The sequence below is a fragment of the Indicator indicator genome, chromosome 15 (assembly GCF_027791375.1).
Source record: "Indicator indicator isolate 239-I01 chromosome 15, UM_Iind_1.1, whole genome shotgun sequence".
Classification (NCBI taxonomy): Eukaryota; Metazoa; Chordata; class Aves; order Piciformes; family Indicatoridae; genus Indicator; species Indicator indicator.
In genome coordinates this window covers 22,560,145-22,581,068 of record NC_072024.1, presented here as the reverse complement: position 1 = coordinate 22,581,068, position 20,924 = coordinate 22,560,145, and the positions used below count along the sequence as shown (strand labels likewise).

General features: G+C 52.4%; 1 protein-coding gene across 1 annotated transcript in view; it reads left to right on the top strand.

Moving 5' to 3' along the window:
* ACAD9 (acyl-CoA dehydrogenase family member 9) overlaps positions 1 to 14,316 on the top strand; it is a 28,941-nt gene extending 14,625 nt beyond the window's left edge. Inside the window, exons 7-17 of the mRNA XM_054387276.1 lie at positions 775 to 848; positions 1,113 to 1,188; positions 3,142 to 3,212; positions 3,521 to 3,640; positions 4,659 to 4,787; positions 6,655 to 6,734; positions 7,322 to 7,448; positions 9,994 to 10,071; positions 11,354 to 11,482; positions 13,538 to 13,610; positions 14,062 to 14,316. Of these exons, the coding sequence (XP_054243251.1) occupies positions 775 to 848; positions 1,113 to 1,188; positions 3,142 to 3,212; positions 3,521 to 3,640; positions 4,659 to 4,787; positions 6,655 to 6,734; positions 7,322 to 7,448; positions 9,994 to 10,071; positions 11,354 to 11,482; positions 13,538 to 13,610; positions 14,062 to 14,162 (1,058 nt within the window). The 3' untranslated portion in view covers positions 14,163 to 14,316. The remainder of the gene's footprint in view (positions 1 to 774; positions 849 to 1,112; positions 1,189 to 3,141; positions 3,213 to 3,520; positions 3,641 to 4,658; positions 4,788 to 6,654; positions 6,735 to 7,321; positions 7,449 to 9,993; positions 10,072 to 11,353; positions 11,483 to 13,537; positions 13,611 to 14,061) is intronic.
* The last annotated feature ends 6,608 nt before the right edge of the window (positions 14,317 to 20,924 follow it).

The window sequence follows — 20,924 nt, the reverse complement described above, 5'->3', positions numbered from 1 at the left end:
TCTCAGCAGAGCAGAGGGGCAGAATCCCCTCCCTGTGCTGCTGTTCACCCTGCTCTGGATGCAGCTCAGCACACTGCTGCCTGCTGGGCTGCCAGGGACCATTGCTGGCTCATGTTGAGTTTTTCGTCAACCAACAGCACCAAGCCCTTCTCCTCAGGGCTGCTCTCAAGCCATTCTCTGTCCAGCCTGGATTTGTGCTTGGGATTGCTCTGTCCCAGGTGCAGGACCTTGCACTTGGCCTTGTAGAACTTCATGAGATGGACATGGGCTCACCTCCCCAGCCTGTCCCTCTGGATGGCATCAGTCCTATCAGTCCTTCTTAGTGCAGGGTCTGAATTAAGAAATCCATTCTTCCTTGCATGTGTGAAGTTTCCCTAACTATGCAGTAGAAGTTACTCAGATAATTCAGCAAACAAGTAGCTTTAGTCTAGACTTAAGTTCTTACAAGCTCTTGAGTTCACTCATGATTATGATTTTTCCCCACCTGGCATTTGGGCTAGAGTGCTGCTCCCTAAAATAGAGACAAAACTCTGGTTCTCTGCTTCCACAACCTACATTAAGTATCTTTTGAATGCCTTGCATCAGTAACTGCTGGCAGTCTTTCCCCAAGTCCTTCCTTCTTTGGCCAAGCACTTGTATTCTGTCATAAGCACAGCCTCAGGAAAACTTCACTACTGTTACAAGAGAGCAAATCATGTTCCTGAATGTCTTTTAAATATTTCTGCATAAATATTTCTACCTAGCAATTGAGCAGCTCTTCACTTTGTGTTTCAGCCTGTGAAGTACATTTTGAAAACACCAAAGTGCCTATAGAGAATGTGATTGGAGAAGTAGGAGGAGGATTTAAGGTGAGCCACGAAGAATGACTACTGATGACTTTTAAAAGACCTTTTTTATTCCCTACCTATATCGAATTTTCCTTTTTGGTCATGTAGACATTGGAAAAGTGAAGAGCACTGGAGGTTGATGGTTGGTTGGACTCGATGATCTTAGAGCTCTTTTCCAACCAGAAACAATTCCATGGCTCTGAGGCAAGCCAGCAGTAGCCTTTGTGGCCTAAGGAGCAGTTTTGTGACACCAGTACTGCCTAAAACCTTTCTCTCTCTTCACAGGTGGCCATGAATATCCTGAACAGTGGAAGGTTCAGCATGGGAAGTGCTTCTGCTGGAATGATTAAAAAATTGATAGGTAGGTGAATTAAATGTTCTGAATTGCTGGATGCCATGCAAAAAGAAAAAGAGAAAGCTGATCATGAGGTGCTCCTTGCAGTCAGCTCAGGATAGAAACTTGAGTCCTGACCATAACATCACTGTGTGGTCAGTCATGAGGTGCTTTGGCTTCTTTACACTACTGAAATACTTTGTAGTAGGTATTTGTATGGCAAGTTTGCTTGCAGTGGTTTAATACTGAAGTGTTTTCACTTCTTATACTGGAAAATTACTGCCCCAGAGTGCTTGGAGGTGTAAAAGGTTCTTACTGAGAGACTTGCCTGGACCCTGGTGCCTATAGAATCATAGAATGGTCTGGGTTGGAAGGAGCCTCTGAAGGTCATCCAGTCCAACCCCCTCTGCACTCAGCAGGGACATCCTCCACTAGATCAGGTTGCCCAGAGCCCTGTCCAGCCTCACCTTGAATATCTCCAGGGATGGAGCCTCAACCACCTCCCTGGGCAACCTGTTCCAGTGTTCCACTACCCTCATGGTGCAGAACTTGTTCCTCACATCCAATCTCAATCTGCTCTGCTCTAGTTTGAAGCCATTGCCCCTGGTCCTGTCCCTGCAGGCCTTTGCAAACAGTCTCTCTGCAGCCTTCTTGTAGCCCCTTCAGGTACTGGAAGGCTCCCCAGAGCCTCCTCATTTCCAGGCTGAACACCCCCAGCTCCTTCAGCCTGTCCTTACAGCAGAGCTGCTCCAACTCCCTGAGCATTTTCATGTCCCTACTCTGGACCTGCTCCATCAGCTCCATGTCCTTCCTGTGTTGAGGGCTCTGGAGCTTCATGCAGCACTGCAGGTAAGGTCTCTGCAGAGCGAAGTGGCAGAATCACCTCTCTGGGTCTGCTGGCAGTGCTGCTTTGGATGCAGCCCAGGCTGTGATTGGCCTTCTGATCTGATCTGGTCTGGTCTGATCTCCCATAGGAACTCCCCCTGGAACACACAGCTATGACTGATTAAGCTGACTTCTGCTGGTGGTTCCCCAAAAGAGTAACAGAAACCCCTCTAAAGTAATCACTTCAAAGGACCTGAGAGTTCTGCTGCACAGGAGGGTGACCATGAGCCAGCAGTGTGCTGGTGTGGCCAAGAAGGTCAGCGGTCTCCTGGGGTGCATGAAGAAGAATGTGGCCAGCAGGTTGAGGGAGGTTCTCCTGCCCCTCTACACAGCCCTGGTGAGGCCACATCTGGAGTACTGTGTTGAGTTCTGGGCTCCCCAGTTCAAGAAGGACAGGGACTTGCTGGAGAGGGTACAGGAAAGGGCTACAAAGATACTGAGTGGGCTGGAACATCTCTAATGAGGAAATGCTGAGAATTGGGGCTGTTTAGTCTGGAGAAGAGCAGCCTGAAGAGGGATCACATCAATGCTGATCAATACTTCAAGGGTGGGTGTCAGGAGGATGGCACCAGGCTTTTGTCAGTGGTGCCCAGGGGTAATAGGCACAAACTTGAACATAAGAAGTTCCACCTGAACATGAGGAGGAACTTAAGGGTGGTGGAGCCCTGGAGCAGGCTGCTCAGGGAGGTGGGGGAGTCTCCATCTGTGGAGACTTTCAAGGCCCATCTGGATGTGTTCCTGTGACCTGCTCTAGGTGAATCTGGCTTGGCAGTTGGGCTGGACCTAATCTCTGGAGGTCCCTTCCACCCCCCCACCATTCTGTGATTATTAGCACTAAAATATGCCTTGCCTAAGAGGACAGCCTCACACCTCAGCCTCTTGTTTAAAAGCCTTTGAGCAAACTGTTCCCAAAGCTGCTCAACAGCAACATTCTCAGGGTGTTTTCCACAAGCTGCTGCTTGTGAAGCAGCCAGGGGTTTGCTGGGGAGAGGCTGAAGTGTCACAATCAGCCAACAGAAAGCCCTTCTCAGCAGGGCTACTCATCACAGTTGGAGTTCTGCTGGTTTGAGATGGATCTGTGTTTTGTTTTCACAGAAATGACAGCAGAGTATGCTTGCACCAGGAAACAGTTCAACAAGAAACTGAGCGACTTTGGATTAATTCAGGTAATCAAAGGTGGAAACCACAACATCTCTGTGCTCTGAGTGTGCTGGGAGGCTTCTGGCTCTACTGATTCAGTGGTATTAAACTTGTGTGAACCTGGCACAGCCTTCTGCACACTGCTCTGTTGCCTGTCTAGAATGTTAAATATCATTAATAAAGATACTTTGGTGTAGGTTTGTCACATTTAGTGCCTTTTGTGAGCCAGCATTCAATAATCTATTATCAGACTGCAGTTGTGTAGAAGTCTCAGGCTTGACTGTGGGATTTGGGGTGTGAATCAGTTTGTGATTCCTCCATTGCTGTTTGACAGGAGAAGTTTTGTTTTATGGCTGTGAAAGCATATGTAATGGAGAGTATGGCTTACCTCACTGCAGGCATGATGGACAGGCCGGGCTTGCCAGACTGCTCCCTGGAGGCAGCCATGGTCAAGGTAATTCATTTGGTTCAAAGACTTGCCTACAGCTTTATGAGAGGAAAGATTTAACACCTCTCCTCTTCTTCACCTACATTCCAGATTGCTGAGAGGGTCAGGTATTACCCTTAGACATGTGATAAAAACACCTCACCTAGATGGAAAAATAGATGTAGCTCTTTTCTCTATATCCCATGTGCTCTTGATTAGCTCAAATTCAGGCTCTTGTCACCACAGGAAGTCACAGCTGCACACAACAGGTTGGAATGTCATTGGTCTTCTTGAGCTCTTTTATGTGGCCTCACACCACAGCAAAAGTAAAAAGACACTCAGGTTTATTTCCAGCTGCAGGCCTGGCTCAAGGGCTTCTGTCCAAGATTGGTTGCAAAATGAATATTGAGAGTCAGGCCCTCTCCACAGGAATGTTACTGTTTGAGGTGCTCCTGCAGCACAGGGTTGGCTGCTGCTGGCTGGGGTTCCCTAGAGGAGAGCTCCCCCTAGAGGAGAGTTTCCTTTTAGAGGAGGGCTCCCCCTAGAGGAGAGTTTCCTTTTAGAGGAGGGCTCCCCCTAGAGGAGAGTTTCCTTTTAGAGGAGGGCTCCCCCTAGAGGAGAGTTTCCTTTTAGAGGAGGGCTCCCCCTAGAGGAGAGTTTCCTTTTAGAGGAGGGCTCCCCCTAGAGGAGAGTTTCCTTTTAGAGGAGGGCTCCCCCTAGAGGAGAGTTTCCTTTTAGAGCAGGGCTCCCCCTAGAGCAGTGTTCCCCCAAGAGTGGGAGTCACAGGTGTTCAGCCCCCACCGGTGGTCCCTTACGCTGTGGTCAGTCCTGTTCTGGTGAATCAGAGCAGACATGAAATCCTCCAGCCAACCAGCTACAGCTGTTTCTGTTGGTGACTGTCACTTTGCAAGGAAGCCTTGAGCAAGCTGTATACCCTGAGCCACAAGGATGCTGCTTGAGGCCAGTGTTGTAAGAGCAGTGCAAAACACCACAGCAGTGTCAGGTGGATGAGCAGCATGGTGACTAAAGTACTGTTCCATGGCAGGTGTTCAGTTCTGAAGGGGCATGGGCTTGTGTAAGTGAAGCACTGCAGATCCTCGGAGGCCTGGGCTATATGAAAGACTACCCCTATGAACGCTACCTCAGGGACACCAGGATCCTTATGATATTTGAGGCAAGTACTCACTCACTGCTTTATTCTCACATTCTGCCCCCTCCCTGGAGGTGTTAGAAGCCAGCTTGGATGGGGCCTTGAGCAGCCTGGGTTAGTGCAAGGTGTCCCTGCCCATGGCAGGGCGTTGGCATTAGGTGATCTTTAAAGTGCCTTCCAACCCAAACCAGTCTGTGATTCTTCACAGCTAAATGAAATCAGAATTGACAATTGAGAGAAAGCAAAAGCTAGCAGACAGTTGTGGATGAAGAGAAATCTCTCAGTAGTAGAATAAGAGAGAGAAGTAGAAGAAGGGCAGAACAGACCTGCTTGGAAAACACTCATGTTGTAACCTTCATCATTAACTAAAGAATGTGTCTTCAAAATTAGACATGAAAAAATTAATTAATAGTATTTAACTTGAGTTGCCTGCTTTCAGTATCCCTGACCCTCTGCAGCCTCTGTGTCCCCAGCTTGTGTTAGGCCAGCTCCTCCGCTCCCTTCCCCTCCCCTCCCCTCGGCCCGGGCTCCGCTCCCTTCCCCTCCCCTCCCCTCGGCCCGGGCTCCGCTCCCTTCCCCTCCCCTCCCCTCGGCCCGGGCTCCGCTCCCTTCCCCTCCCCTCCCCTCGGCCCAGGCTCCGCTCCGCTCCCCTCCCCTCCCCTCGGCCCGGCTCCGCTCCCTTCCCCTCCCCTCCCCTCGGCCCGGCTCCGCTCCCTTCCCCTCCCCTCCCCTCGGCCCGGCTCCGCTCCCTTCCCCTCCCCTCCCCTCGGCCCGGCTCCGCTCCCTTCCCCTCCCCTCCCCTCGGCCCGGGCTCCGCTCCCTTCCCCTCCCCTCCCCTCGGCCCGGCTCCGCTCCCTCCCCTCCCCTCCCCTCCCCTCGCCCGGCTCCGCTCCCTTCCCCTCCCCTCCCCTCGCCCGCCCTCCCCTCCCCTCCCCTCCCCTCGCCCGCTCCGCTCCCCTCCCCTCCCCTCCCCTCGCCCCGCTCCCCTCCCCTCCCCTCCCCTCCCCTCGCGCCCGCTCCGCTCCCTTCCCCTCCCCTCCCCTCGCCCGGCTCCGCTCCCTCCCCTCCCCTCCCCTCGCCCGGCCCGCTCCCCCTCCCCTCCCCTCCCCTCGCCCGGCTCCCCTCCCCTCCCCTCCCCTCCCCCTCCCCTCCCCTCCCCTCCCCTCCCCTCCCCTCCCCGCCCCTCCCCTCCCCTCCCCTCCCCTCCCCCCCTCCCCGCCCCTCCCCCTCCCCTCCCCTCCCCTCCCCCCCTCCCCCCTCCCCTCCCCTCCCCTCCCCCCCCTCCCCTCCCCCCCCCTCCCCTCCCCCTCCGCTCCCTCCCCTCCCCTCCCCTCGCCCCTCCGCTCCCTCCCCTCCCCTCCCCTCGCCCCTCCGCTCCCCTCCCCTCCCCTCCCCTCGCCCGCTCCCCTCCCTCCCCTCCCCTCCCCTCGCCCGCTCCCTCCCCTCCCCTCCCCTCCCCTCCCCCTCCCGCTCCCTCCCCCCCTCCCCTCGCCCGGCTCCGCTCCCTCCCCTCCCCTCCCCTCCCCTCCCCCCTCCGCCCGCTCCCTCCCCTCCCCTCCCCTCGGCCCGCTCCGCTCCCTCCCCCCCCTCCCCGGCCCGGCCTCCGCTCCCTTCCCCTCCCCTCCCCTCGGCCCGGGCTCCGCTCCCTTCCCCTCCCCTCCCCTCGGCCCGGGCTCCGCTCCCTTCCCCTCCCCTCGGCCCGGGCTCCGCTCCCTTCCCCTCCCCTCGGCCCGGGCTACATCTCGAGGAAGAGCACAGAAGAAATTCCTCAGACGATAAAATCGGTATTAGGGAGGATAAAAGTGCCCAAAAGAGGAGCCCAGCATAAGCCAGGTTTTTGGAGACTGCTGCAGCTGCTCTGCACTTGACACTGCCTTTGTGTCTTTGACAGGGCACCAACGAAATTCTGCGGCTGTACATCGCTCTGACAGGGATGCAACACGCAGGCAGAGCCCTGACTGACAAAATTAAGTAGGTGGTGCTGGACTGCTGTTCAGCTAAGCAGGGCTTAATCGCTTCTGATCTGCAGAGAAGTGGGGAGGCTGCAGGAAAAAGCTCACAGGATTTGTCCAACCTGTTATCTGCCTACCAGATAGTTCAGTGATAGAAGTGTCTGGGGTGTTCTCTTTTTAATTGGGTGGTTTATGGATTTAGGAATCCTGGTCTTTGCCCTATTGAATTTTACAATTCCAGCTTGTGCAGAATCCCTTCTTGCAGGACCAGCAATTGGAATTCTCTAAGTTAGGGTTTTATAACAAAATTGCATTGATTTTATTGGGCTAAACTCAAAGCATTGGAGCAATGTTGAGTACCTGTGCTGATGGCTGGGATTTGTTGGGAGTATTTTGGAGATGAGTTTAATATGAACCATGTTTCATGCTTCTCAAACCGTATGAGTGCTCTCCAGACCCTATAGCAGAATGGATCAAAAGACCTGATGATTCCTAGACAAACTGCAGGGGTTTTGGCAAAGCATTCAGGATCTGAAGGATCTCCTGAATCTTTCCTTGAGAGCCAGGGAATGGCTTCTAACAGCTGCTGTTTATCCAACGTTGTAGAGAAATCAAGAAAGGCAACGTTGGCGTGGCTCTGCGGGAGTTCGTGAACAAGCTACGAGACACAATGGGCAGAAAAGTGGATTATGGACTGAGTGGTGATCAAGGAGTGGCACACCCCAGCCTGCAGGTGAGGGAAGGGGGTGACAGTGCTCTGGTCACAGCCAGACTTGGTTCCTTTCACTGTCACAGCTGTGTCCCTGTGCTTGGAACAGGGAGATTCACAACTTCAAGCAGAAGTTTCTACCATGCTGGGGGTAAGGACTTAGAGGTATGACACGGGCACATAGCAAGGTGAGGTGAAGACTGCTCCAAGTCTGTGTTTATACCAAGTCCAGCTTGTTAGTAACCTACAGAAACTGAACTTCCACACTCTTAAGGATGTTGTTTGTAATTGCCTGTTCCTGCCCTTCCTCCTAAATCCTGTGCTTGGTAACTGAGCTGTGCTGGCTTCATGGGGTTCCCTCAGGGGAACTACGTGAAGTTCAACAAGGGCAAGTGTAGAGTCCTGCACCTGGGGAGGAACAACCCTCTGCACCAGTACAGCTGAGGGGTGACCTGCTCCATGGAGAAGGACCTGGGAGTGCTGGCGGACAACAAGTTCCCCATGAGCCAGCAACGTGCCCTTGTGGCCAAGAAGACCTATGGTCTCCTGGGGTCCACGAAGAAAAGTGTGGCCAGCAGGTCAAGGGAGTTTCTCTCCCTCTGTACTCTGCCCTTGTGAGGCCACATCTGGAGTACTGGGTCCAGTTGTGGACTCCCCAGATCAAGGGAGGCAGGGAACTACTAGAGAGTCCAGCAGAGGCTACAAAGATGCTGAGGGGCCTGGAGCAGCTCTGTGAGGAGGAAAGGCTGAGAGCCCTGGGGCTGTTGAGCCTGGAGAAGAACCAGCCCCAGAGGGGATCTGAGCAATGCTCAGCAAGAGCCTAAGGGTGGGGGGCAGGAGGATGGGGCTGGGCTCTTCTCAGAGAGAAAGTCTGAGAGAGAGAGTCCACCCTAAGCTACACAGTTGAGTTTATGAATTAATAAAAGCCAAATATGACAAATAGGATTTTTTCTTTCCACTTAATGTCAGAATTGGAGGCACTTAGGATAAGAGTTGGGCTTGCTCTGTAGAACTAAATGTTGCATAAGAATTTTCAAGACTATCACCTTCACAAGCATAAGGACTGTGCTGAGAAGTTACCAAAGGGAACATTGAGAACATTTTTCTCCCTGTTTTATAAAGAATGGTACCTCTGTGGTGTACAGCAGCAAATTGGATACATGTTTAAAGGCAGTTGCTTGCCAAGAGACAACCCAGGACTAGTTGGGTTTCATGGTAGCAGGGCTGCAGCTAGACACTGATATTTTTTTTTCCCCCTCGGAGTCAACATTTTATAATCCCATTCCTTTTAGCTAAAGGCTTGGGGCAGTGGCTGGAAGGCTGCCTAGCAGAAAGGGACCTGGGGGTTCTCATTGACAAGCAGCTGAATATGAGCCAGCAGTGTGCCAAAGGCATCCTGGATGGGATTAGAAATGCTGTGTCCAGCAGGAGCAGGGCAAGGATTGTCCCCTGGGACTCAGCTCTGGGGAGGCCACACCTGGAGTGCTGTGTCCAGTTTTGGGCACCTCAATGCAAGAGAGATGTGGAGGTGCTGGAGCCAGGGCAGAGGAAGGCAAGGAAGCTGTGAAGGGCCTGGAGAATAAATCTTGTGAGGAGCAACTGAAGGAGCTGGGGATGGTTAGTTTGGAGAAGAGAAGGCTGAGGGGAGACCTCATGGCTGTCTACAGCTCCCTGAAAGGAGGTTGTGCAGAGGTTGGTGCTGGTCTCTTCTCACAGGTAATTAGTGATAGAACAAGAGGGAATGGCCTCAAGCTGTCACTGGGTAGGTCTAGATTGGACAGTAGGAAATTTTTTTTTTCCCAGCAAGAGTGGTCAGGGATTGGAATGTGCTGCCCAGGGAGATGGTGGAGTCCTTGGATGTGTTTCAAGGTGGTTTGGATGTGGTGCTTGGGGCTATGGTTTAGGGGTGAGCCTTGCAGAGTAGGGTTCTGGGTTGGACTTGGTGATGCTGAGGCTCTTTTCCAACCTGAACGTTTCTATGTAATTCTGTGATAAATAGGGAAACTTCTCCTTTTCAAGTGGAAAGAAAAAGACAGGAGATGGTGAAAGATGATCTTAGAAGGGAATTGTGGTCAGGAACTAGAAGCTGCATTGGGCAGAAAACTGAACTGATTTTTTTTGAGAGAGGAAAAGTTCCCCCTTGTGGTGGGGCATACATCTTGGGGCTTAAACCCTTGCTGTATTCTGCTGGTCCTTCAGCCCAGTGTGCACTGCTCCCTTGTTGTGATCACCCAGAACTAATTTCTGTTCAGCTACATTTCACTCCTGGCTAATCAGAAAGGAAAACTATTTTGTGCTGCAGCTGAGAATTCTCATTTGTGTCTTGGCAGCTAAACCCAGCAGCAGCCCTGGCTGCCAGCAGAGCAGCTGCTGTCTCCTGCAGCAGGTTGTGTCACCAAGGCTTTGAGCTGGGGGCTGAACAACCCAAGAGTAGCTCATAGTGCCCAGAGCTGCTTCCCATCAATGTCCTTCTTGTTCAGCTGAGTGTCCTGTTCTAGGGGGCAAGGGTCTGCTTGTTTTTACCCTTAGAAGGCCACTCAAACTGTTGTGTTTTCTGTTTCTTTTTCAGGAGAGTGCCAAGAAACTTGAAGAAAACATTTATTATTTTGGAGTAACAGTGAAAGGCCTGCTGAGTAGGTTTGGGAAGGTAACTGTGCTTTTGGCTGTTCTCTTTGTTACTGAGTAGTTCATCTTCAACCAAAGAGGCCTTGCTAGAACCCAGAGTGGAGTGTGGCAGGAGCCAGGATTCCCTTTGCATACCACATTTCATAGGATCATAGAATTGTTAGGCATTGTGTGTCAGGCGTGGCTCTGCGTGTCTGTTGTGGCCCTTGAGTTTGTCTGTCATGGCATTGGGTGTGACTGCTGTAGCCATTGTGTTTGTGTGTCATGGCGTGGCGTTGGGGGTGGCATTGGGGTGGCATTGGGGCTGGTGTGGCGTTGGGGGTGGCGTGGTGTTGGTGGCGTGGCGTTGGGGGTGGCATGGCATTGGTGGCTTGGGGGTGGCGTGGCGTTGGGGGCGGCGTGGCATTGGGGGTGGCATGGAGTGGGTGGCTGGGGTGGGTGGCGTTGGGGCTGGGCTGGCGTTGGGGGTGGCGTGACAGGGGTGGCATTGGGGCTGGCGTGGCGTTGGGGGTGGTGTGGTGTTGGTGGCATGGCGTTGGGGGTGGCGTGGCGTGATGGGGGTGGCGTGGTGTTGGGGGTGGCGTTGGGGCTGCGGTGGCTTGGGGGTGGCGTGGCGTTGGGAGTGCTGTTGGGGCTGGGGTGGCTTGGGGGTGGCGTTGGGGGCGGGGTGGCGTTGGGGCTGGGCTGGCGTTGGGGGTGGCGTGACGGGGGTGGCGTTGGGGCTGGCGTGGCTTTGGGGGTGGCGTTGGGTGTGTCGTGACGGGGGTGGCGTTGGGGGTGGCGTGGCCTTGGGGGTGGCGTTGGGGCTGGCATGGCGTTGGGGCTGGCATTGGGGGTGGCGTGGCATTGCGTTGCATCTGGCATGGTGTTGGGGCTGGCATTGTGCCACACAGAGTGGTGTAGTTACCATAGCAGAGGCTGGCCCTAGCACACCCTGGACTGGCAGTCTGCTGGCAATTAACCTGATGTGCTCTCAGGCTGGGCCCCACCACGTTCCACCTTACCTCACAGCCTTCTTATTCTTGGAGCTTTAATGTCAGTGAGTTTGGCATTTGCTGAAGTGGCTTTAAGACACAACGATTTTGGGTGGTTTCCAGGTAGCTTTTGATTCGTTGGCTGTAGCCAGGCAGGGAGTTAAAAGGTAGAACAGTGAATCCCAAATCTTCTTAGGGTAGAAATTCCCTGTAGCAGCTTCCCTGTCTGTGCCAGGTAAGGGTGAACCTAAATGCAAAGCATGAAAACAACGTTTGGTCAAGGCTCTAACTAGAGGAGGTGCAAAGTGCTGTGCATTGCTGCCCTTGCAGACGATAGTGGACGAGCAGCTGGTGCTGAAGAGAGTGGCAGACGTGGTCATTAACCTCTATGGGATGACAGCCACCATCTCCAGAGCCAGCAGGTCCATCAGCATCGGCCTCAGAAACCACGACCACGAGGTAAGTCTGCTTTGAGGTCGGTCGTGCCCACCGAAGGGCTGTGCTCCCTGCCTCCTGTAGCTTCACACTCACTGCTTGTGACCCTTCTGTCTCGCCTCTGTGACAGAGCTGCTCTTCAGCTTTGCAGAGCTCCAACCTTCTGCCCCTATGAGCCAACCTTCCCTGCACAGGCACCATCCTGGGCTCATCCCCAGCAGTGTGAAGGGAGGGGATTCTGCCCCTCTTCTTCCCTCTGCTGAGACCCCCCTGCAGTGCTGGGGCCAGCTCTGAGTCCTTAGCACAGCAGAGACATGGAGCTGTTGGAGCAGGGCCAGAGGAGGCCACAGCAATGCTGGGAGGGCTGGAAGCCCTCTGCTGTGAGGCCAGGCTGAGAGAGTTAGGGGTGTTCAGAATGGACAAGGCTCCAGGGAGACCACAGAGCAGCCTCCCAGTGTTTGATGGGGGCTACAGGGGAGCTGGAGAAGGACTGGAGTGACAGGAGGAGGGGGTATGGCTTCAAACTGGAAGAAGCTGGATTGAGATCAGACATTAGGAAGCAGTTGTTCCCCATGAGGGTAGTGAAGCATTGGAACAGGTAGCCCAAGGATGTTCTGGAGGCTCCAAGCCTGGAAGTGTTCCAAGCCAGGCTGGATGGGACCTTGAACAACCTGGGCTAGTGTAAGGTGTCCCTGCCCATGGCAGGAGGTTGGAACTGGATGATCTTTAAGTTCCCTTCCAACCCAAACCGTTTGTGATTCTGTGAATCTGTGGTGCTGGCCTAAGAGAGAGCTCCACACCAGCAGCCCTTGGCTGATGCCTGGGGGACCACAAACCCCAAGGACAAAGAGCTTCTCATTCCACTTCAGGTACACTCCACACCTGCTCAGAATTTCCACCTTAGCACAACAAACTGCTGGCAAACCAGCAGTGCACCAGAGTGTTTCTAACCCACTCGGTGCAGGGCTGCAGTCACCACACCAGTTCCCTCCCAAGTGCTTTCAACATACATTATCCAACTGTTCAGCACAGTTTCACACAGAGACAGTTAGAGAATTACGGAATCACAGAACCATTGTGGTTGGAAAACACCCTTAAGATCATCCAGTCCAGCCATGAAGTTCTTGTGAAAGAACTGCAAATGTGCAGGGGCTCAGAAAGCTGCTGATTGCTTCTGGGACTTCCCAAACTCTTCCATATCAGAATTAGTAAATAACAGAAGATAACAGCAAGGTTTTCTCAGTGAATTTATTGACAGGCCATGCAGAAAATGAAGCGTGAGACTGGTTAACCTTTGCCTTCACTGGCCTTGAGATTTCATATTCTGTGTGTAAGCTTCTTCTGGTCAGCTTGGAGTGAAGGGACTTCCCAGCTCTGCCACTGGGTAGCTGTGGGGAGAACATAACAGCTAAATATCACAGAATCACAGAATGGTTGGGGGTTAGAAGGGACCTCCAGAGGTCATCCAGTCCAACCCCCCTGCCAAGGCAGGGTCACCTAGAGAAGGTCACACAGGAACACACCCAGACAGGCCTTGAAAGTATCCAGAGATGGAGACTCCACCACCTCTCTGGACAGCCTGCTCCGGGGCTCCAGCAGCCTTAAATTAAAGAACTTCCTCCTCATGTTTAGATGGAACTTCTGATGTTCAACTTTCTGCCCATTACCTCTTGTCCTGCCACTGGGGACCACTGAGAAGAGTCTGTCCCCATCTTCCTGACACCAGCCCTTGAAGTATTGATCAGCATTGATCAGATCCTCCCTCAGGCTGCTCTTCTCCAGACTAAACAGCCCCAATTCCTCCTCACAGATATGTTCCAGTGCTCTCTGCATCTTTGTAGCCCTTTGCTGTGCCCTCTCCAGCAAGTCCCTGTCCTTCTTGAACTGGGGAGCCCAGAACTGGACCCAGTACTGCAGATGTGGCCTCACCAGGGCAGAGACACAGCTGCTGGCTTGCCCAAGCTCCTTTATCAGGAGTCAAGCCCAGACTGTCAGGAGTGTAACTGACTCTCTTTACTGCCTTGTTTTCTTTCTGAAATCCAGTTGGTGGTTTTTAACTGAGCTTTCTTGTTTCCTCAGGTGCTTCTCACAAACATCTTCTGCACAGAAGCCTATTTCAAGAATAATTATGCCATGGCTCAGTTAGAAAAATGTAAGTTCTATAAAACAGAACAAATTTTTTAATACTTTTGGGGGTTTTCACAGACTCCAAACAAAAGTTAGGTGTGTTTGATGTTTCCAAGATGTGACTTTAATCAGCTGAGGAACAGAAGTGGTACAAGTTGAATACAGCCTCTTCATTTGCTGGAGAAAACCTCAGGGAGGTGCGTTTTTAATCCCATCAGTGGGGAGGTACATAACTTCTGTTAGTAGGAACCAGTCCTGTGAAGAAAGTAGTAGATAACAAGGAGGTCAAACACCTAACTGCTAGGCACTGAGCACTTGGTGTCTGAAACTCAGCCTGCACAGGTCAGTCTTTCCCAGCAGTTAAGGCTATATCATTTCCTGGCAAGGAAGTGTAGAGATTTGGGTCTTGATTTTGAAATCCTTTGTGAAAGAAGCTCCTCAGCACTTCAGTGAGCTCTGTTCCTCCTTCTCCACAGATGCAGATGAAAACCTGGATGATCATATCAAAAAAGCTGCAAAGCAGGTGCTGGAGAAGAGAGCCTACATCTGTTCTCACCCTCTGGATAGGACCTTCTGATCCCTGTCCTGACAGCACCTCCTGAAGAGTGTCTAACAGCCACTGACTGCCTGCAGCTCAGCTCCCTGACACCTTACAAACTGTTGCAGCAAATGTAATCAGCTCTAACTGTGCAAAGTGGAACTGTAAACACAGCTTCATATAGGGAGGACAAATAAAGACAGTTTATTAAGTCTCACCTTCATCTGACTACAGGTACAGATCCCTGCTCCTCCTGGAGCTAAATCCAGCTTGGGGGGTGGGGGGTGGGAGTGAGGTGTGTGCTCCCAAGGAAAGGCTCAGGGCGGGATTTAAGTATCTTAAGCTTAAATCTGCCACTCACCTGCAGAGAAGCACTGAAAGACCTGCAGAGTCCCAACAGATTAGTCTGGGAGAAGAGCAGCCTGAGAGGGGAATCTTCAGTGCTCAGCAAGAGCTAAAGGCTTGGGGGGTTGTTTCTTAGAGCCAACAAGGGCAATGAGGCTGGTGAGGGGTCTTGAACACAGGTCCTGTGAGGAGCAGCTGAGAGAACTTGGGTGCATTGCTCTCTGCAACTCTTGACAGGAGGTTGGAGCCAGGTGGGGCTTGGTCTCTTCTCCCCAATAACAAGTGCCAGGATGAGAGGAAATGGCCTCAAGTTGCAGCAGGGGAGGTTTAGGTTGGACATCAGAAGAAACTTCTTCCCTGAAAGGAGTCTCAAAGCCTGGAGCAAGTGGCCCAGGGAGGTGGTTGAATCCCTGTCTCTGGAAGTGTTCCAAAGATGTCTGGATGAGGAGCTTAGGGGCATGGTCTAACAGTTGTGTCCTGGGAGATGTTAGGTTATGGTTGGACTCAATGATCTTAAAGTCTTCTCCAACCAGGCAATTCTGTGACTGTAAGGAGCAGAGGGGTTTATTGAAACACAAGCTCCCATCTCTGCTGAAAACCTCACAAGACAAAGGATTTTCAGCAGCAGTAGTCAGACTTGATGACCATTTACTTGTTTTTCCCTACCTTCTTCCCAGCCCCAAACATAATTTAGCTGCCTCTTGACTGTCCTTGTCAGGTCAGCTTTATCCAGTGACACATTTCAACAGTGTCCCCACACTTGCCTTAGGGAATGATCTGCTGGCCAGGCCACATGAGGAAGGCAGTTTTGGGTCCCAGCTCTAGGTTAGCAACCATCTGTAGTTCAGGTGCTCTGTGGACTACATTACCTGTGTCCAGAAGAACGTGGCTCTAGTCTGTCTTTCTGGAGGGGCAACTCCTGCAGGAGGGTGGTGCCTGGTCCTGCAGATCAGAGAATCACAGATCTGGTTGGAAGAGACCTCCCGTTCAACCCCTGACCCAGAGTCCAGCTTTCTGCTCTGGGATCCAGTGCAACCCCAGCATGTTTGCAGATGACACCAAGCTGAATGGTGCAGCTGACAGCTGAGGGCTGGGATCCACCCAGGGGGACCTGGATGAGCTAGAGCAGTAGGCCTGTGTGAGCCTTCAGGAGTAGGGGCAACCTCCAATATAATCTGGGCTGAGACATGGAGGGCTAGAGAGCAGCCCTGGGGAGAAGGACTTGGGGTTGCTGGTGGGTGCAAAGCTGGACATGAGCCAGCACTGAGCTCTGTCAGCTCAGAGCCAGCCCTGTCCTGGGCTGATCTGCAGCAGCATGGACAGCAGGGCCAGGGAGGGAATTCTACCCCTCTGCTGTGCTCTGCTGAGACCTCCCTGCAGTGCTGGGGCAGCTCTGGTGTCCACAGCACAGACAAGGACCTGTTGGAGCAGGGCCAGAGGAGGCCACAGCAATGCTGGGAGGGCTGGAAGCCCTCTGCTGTGAGGCCAGACTGAGAGAGTTCGGGGTGTTCAGCATGGAGAAGAGAAGGCTCCAGGGAGACCTTCTGGTGGCCTTTTAGTGCTTAAAGGGCTGAGCAGAGAGCTGGGGACAGATATTTTAGAAGGGCCTTTTATAATGGGGGTAATGTTTTAAACTGAGAGACTTGAAGTAGATAAAAGGAGGAGATTTTTTTTACACTGAGGGTGGGGAGGCCCTGGCCCAGGCTGACCAGAGAAGTGGGAGCTGCCCCATCCCTGGAACCATTGCAGGTCAGGTTTTTTGGGGCTCTGAGCAGCCTGCTCTAGTTGCAGAGGTCCCTGCTGAGTGCAGGGGCATTGGACTGGATGGCCTTGAAAGGTCCTTCCAACACAAAGCAGTCTGTGAGTTTGTGGTTCAGCTGAAGCAGGAGCAGCAGAGCTGCACAATTACCACTTGAAAGCAGAAATCCTTTATTTGCCTTTCTAGCCCAGAGTAAATCCTGTTAGAGACACCAAGCCTGTGCCTAGCACTGGGCTGTCTCCCACTACACACAACCAGGAAGCCCAGCTGGTGTCAGCTATCTGATGGGGGCAGGAGGGGCACAGCTGGACAGCGGTGCCCTGGGATGAGCAATGAGACCTTGGGGAGGGTGTTCGGAAGAGTGGAGCCACCCCGCTGCCTGCCAGCTACACCCAGCCCCAGAGAGGTGGCAGGAGAGCCAGGACTCCTCACCAGCAGGACAAGGAGTGGCATTAGACTGCTGAGAGAGTGTGGAGGAAAGCCTGGAGCAAGCAGCAACCAGCTCTGAGCTGCTACAGCAAAGGAGATTTAACTACAAAAATAGATCAGGTGAAGGAGGAGATGATCCCCAAGAGAGCAGGTGGCAGAGAGCTCAACAGTGTGAGAATGGGCAGATAATGGGAGGCAATGACCCTGAAGCAGCTAGTGGAGCTGAGATGCTGTGGTGAGCCCTCTGGAAACAGTCCCACAGGAAAATGAGCAGAACAGAAAGGATGTGATAATGTGACTCTGCATCTTCAGCTGCAGCATGGCCATCAGGGGTTAATCCTATGTTCCTTCAGCCAGGCACATCACCCAGCAGGCACAGGTCCTTGCTTTTTCTGTTAGAGGAAAAACACTGTACTGGAAAAGGAGGATGGCTGGGAAATGATGGATCATAGGATCACAGGATGTTAGGGGTTGGAAGGGACCTTTGAAGATCACTGAGTCCTCATGTTGAGGTGGAACCTCCTGTGCTGTAGTTTATATCCATTACCCCTTTATATCCTGTCACAGGGTACAACTGAGCAGAGCCTGTCCTCTCCCTCTTGACCCCCTCAGATATTTATAAATATTTATTAAATCCCCTCTCAGTCTTCTCCTCTCCAGACTAGACAGCCCCAGGGCTCTCAGCCTCTCCTCCCCAGGGAGTGCTCCAGTCCCTTCATCCTTGGAGCCCTCCCTTGGACTCTCTGCAGCAGATCCCTGTCCCTCTGGAACTGGGGAGCCCAGAACTGGATCCAGTATTCCAGGTGAGGTCTCCCCAGAGCAGAGGGGGAGGAGAACCTCCCTGGCTCTGCTGGCCACACTCCTCTGAATGCCCCCCAAGATCCCATTGCCCTTCTTGTCCCCCAGGGCACATTGCTGTCCCATGCAGAACTTGCTGCCCACCAGCACTCCCAGCTCCTGCTCCTTGGGGCTGCTCTCCAGCAGATCCCCTCCCAACCTGTCCTGCTGCAGCTGATTCTTCCTTCCCAGGTGCAGGACTCTGCACTCATCCTTGTTGAAGGACTGAAAATAAAGCAGTTTTGGGGGTGGAGGGGGTTGGTTGGTTTGGAGTCTTGGAAGTTAATGTACATGACAGCTCCTTTGGAAGGGCTTTTTGCAAGAGAGCAGCCAGTTCTGTGGGGCAACACAGAGATGGCTTCCCATGGGCAACACAGAGAAGGCTTGCAAACCAATTCCAAGAAACTTGGGCCAGGACACAGTCTGATTTATTATCATCATTAGAATGTCATGAAGTGCAAGATGTGAGTTAACTGATAAAACAATGAGCAAAAAGGGCTGTTGTTTGGGATTCTAGGAACCAGAGCCCAAGATGGATGAGTTGTGTGGAAGTGTACTGGGCACTGATGAGGCCACACATTGAGTTCTGGGTTCAGTTTCAGGGCCCTCACTCCAAGAAGGACATTGAGGAGCTGGAGCAGGTCCAGAGAAGGGCAACAAAGCTGGGGAAGGGTCTGGAGAACAGGGCTGGGAAGGAGCAGCTGAGGGGCCTGGAATTGTTTAGTCTGGAGAAGAGGGTCTCCTCCTCTCTCTGAGGAGACCTGCCTGGAAGGTAGTTGGAGTGAGGTAGGGATTGGTCTCTTCTCCCTAGTAACAAGTGATAGAACAAGAGGAAACGGCCTGAAATTGTGCCAGGGGAGGTTGAGGTTGGACATGAGGAACAATTTCTTTGCTGCAAGAGTGGTCAGGCATTGGAACAGGCTGCCCAGGGAGGTGGTGGAGTTCCCATCCCTGGAGATGTTCAAGAAATGTGTGGACATGGCCCTTGGGGACATGGTTTAATGGCTGTGGTGCTGGATTCATGTTTGGACTGGATTATCTTCGAGGGCTTTTCCAGCTGAAGCAATCCTCTGATCCTATAATTCTATGATTTTCATAGCTGGAACAGCCAAATCCAAGCAGAAGGCCAAGGGAGCACAAAGGGATGTGCAGCTCAGAGCCTGGCAGTAACCAAGGAGGGCAGGCAGCTTGCTGCTGAGTGTCCCTTTCAATAGGAGGCCTGGCACTCAGAATATTTAAAGCCAACAGAAAAGAGGGTGGGTGGCATGAGCTGCCCTCAAAGGTTTAATTCTGCTTTTGTTACCAACATTCTTCTAGTTCCTGTGTTTGTTTTTCTGGAGCATTTGTAACCAGCAGCAGCTTCAGCCCCTTTGATCACACTCAGCTTTCAAAGCAGGCTCAGGCTTTGGGTCACTCATTTAGATGCAGGCAGCACTGGCAATGATTCAGCCAACAAAAGAACAGTTAGGTGCAGGCCACCCATCCAGCTGTTCATATTCATGAGCACAAATCCTTTAGTCTTGCCAACTGGGGTGTCTGGGGGGGATCTTTGCACCGGGGTGGGAGGCAGTGCAGAGCTTAGGAGTCTGTAACAGCACCATGGCAATGGAAAGAACACATGGGGAGACACTTGGTATCCAGGCTATAGAAGGGCCTTCACCTCCACATTCCATTAGGGGACATTACAATTTCTTTTAGTGCTCTTTTTAGCCAGCTGGGCAAAAATTCTTTTTTTTTTTTCCTTCCTCCCCCACTGCAGACTGAGAGGGAAGTCAGTTATTGAACAGATATTCTCTCCCTTCCTCCATTAGCTCTCAGCATCAAAGCAAACAACTGAAATTTTAAAACCCAAACATTTTGTGCCTGGGCTGCTGTGTTTTTCTAAGAGGCTTTGTAAGATGGAGTCAACCAGTGCTGTTTACATCAGTTTTTTTAAGCAGGAGGTTTACTTCCCAAATTAAATGAGGAGTGTCTCACATTGTCTGCCTTCCACAGGGCTAGGGGGGGGCTCTTGCTGCACAAAAGGCAGCCCCCAAAAGACCTTTTACTCTTTACCTTCAGAATTGGTGCTTCCCTCCTGAGGGGGCATGTCAGAGGCTCATCTTTCAGAGGTCCTTGGAGCTTCTGTGGATCCAGGCTGTCTCTTGGCCCACACACTGGTAGCTCAGGTGCTGTGCAGGGTTGAACTGTCAGCCGGGCGTCAGGACGCCGCTGGCTCCGAGCGGCACCTTCAGGAGGCAAACCACAGAGGGTGGAAGGAAAACCAGGCAACAGAAACCACGGGGAAAAAATGAGTTTGGACTCTTTGAACTACAACAAACAGACTAAAAGCCTCTGTGGCAAAGAACCACCTGTCTCACAAAGATTCCACTAGAAGAAAGGGTACAGGTGGTAGAATAATGCCCACAGCAGAGGCAGTTCACTGTCCTGCAGGCTCCACAAACCACTCATGAGCATGGAATTCCTCCTGGCTGCTTCCAAAAGCATTTGTCTAAGGAGAACCATGGTAAGCAAGTGTTCTGCCAGGTACAGGAGAACAGGAAGCAGAAAAGCTGCAGGAGGTGAAAGGTTCTAGCAACCACCATAAATCTATGCTTTTCTGCTTGTCAATATTCCAGTGAACCTCAGCTGGGTCTGAGCAACAAAACAAAACAAACCAACCAACCAAAACAAAGAAGAAACACATGGCAAGCTTCAAAATGGTGTTTCATAATGAAACACAACTTTGTTGTGTGAAACAACTGCTTGTGGGAGAACAGGAGGTGCCCACCTTGCTCAGGCTGCTGTGGCAGTGTGCAGATTGGGCTGCCTCCTCTCAGGCCCCTCTGGACCAGTTGTCTGGTGGTGCTCACAGCCTGTCTGAGCTTGGTAACCAAATCTGGTTGTCATCAGGCTGTATGCAGGAAGGTCAGGCAGCCAACAAAGGCAGCTGTACAGAAGGATAAGCCAAGAAGGGTCTGTCCCTCCCTGTCCTAGTTTCACCACAAAGGAACTAAGGTTAAGAAGTTGGGTAAATGGAGGAGTAAAATTGGAGTATGGCCAAGGTCTGACATCCTAAGATGTTTGAGACTAGCCCTGAAGAAAAGGACTTGGGGGTGCTGGTGGATGAGAAGCTCAACATGAGCCAGCAGTGAGCACTTGCTGCCCAGAAAGCCAAGCAGAGCCTGGGCTGCAGCAAGAGAAGTGTGGCCAGCAGGGCCAGGGAGGGGATTCTCCCCCTCTGCTCCACTCTGCTGAGACCACACCTGGTTCTGGAACCTATATTACAAGAAAGATCTGGGTGCTGGAAGGTGTCCAGAGAGGGGCCACGAGGATGACCAGAGGGCTGGAGCTGCTCTGCTCTGGAGACAGACTGAGAGAGTTGAGGTTGTTCAGTCTGGAGAGGAGAAGGCTCCCAGGAGACCTTCTTGTGGCCTTGCAGGATCTGAAGG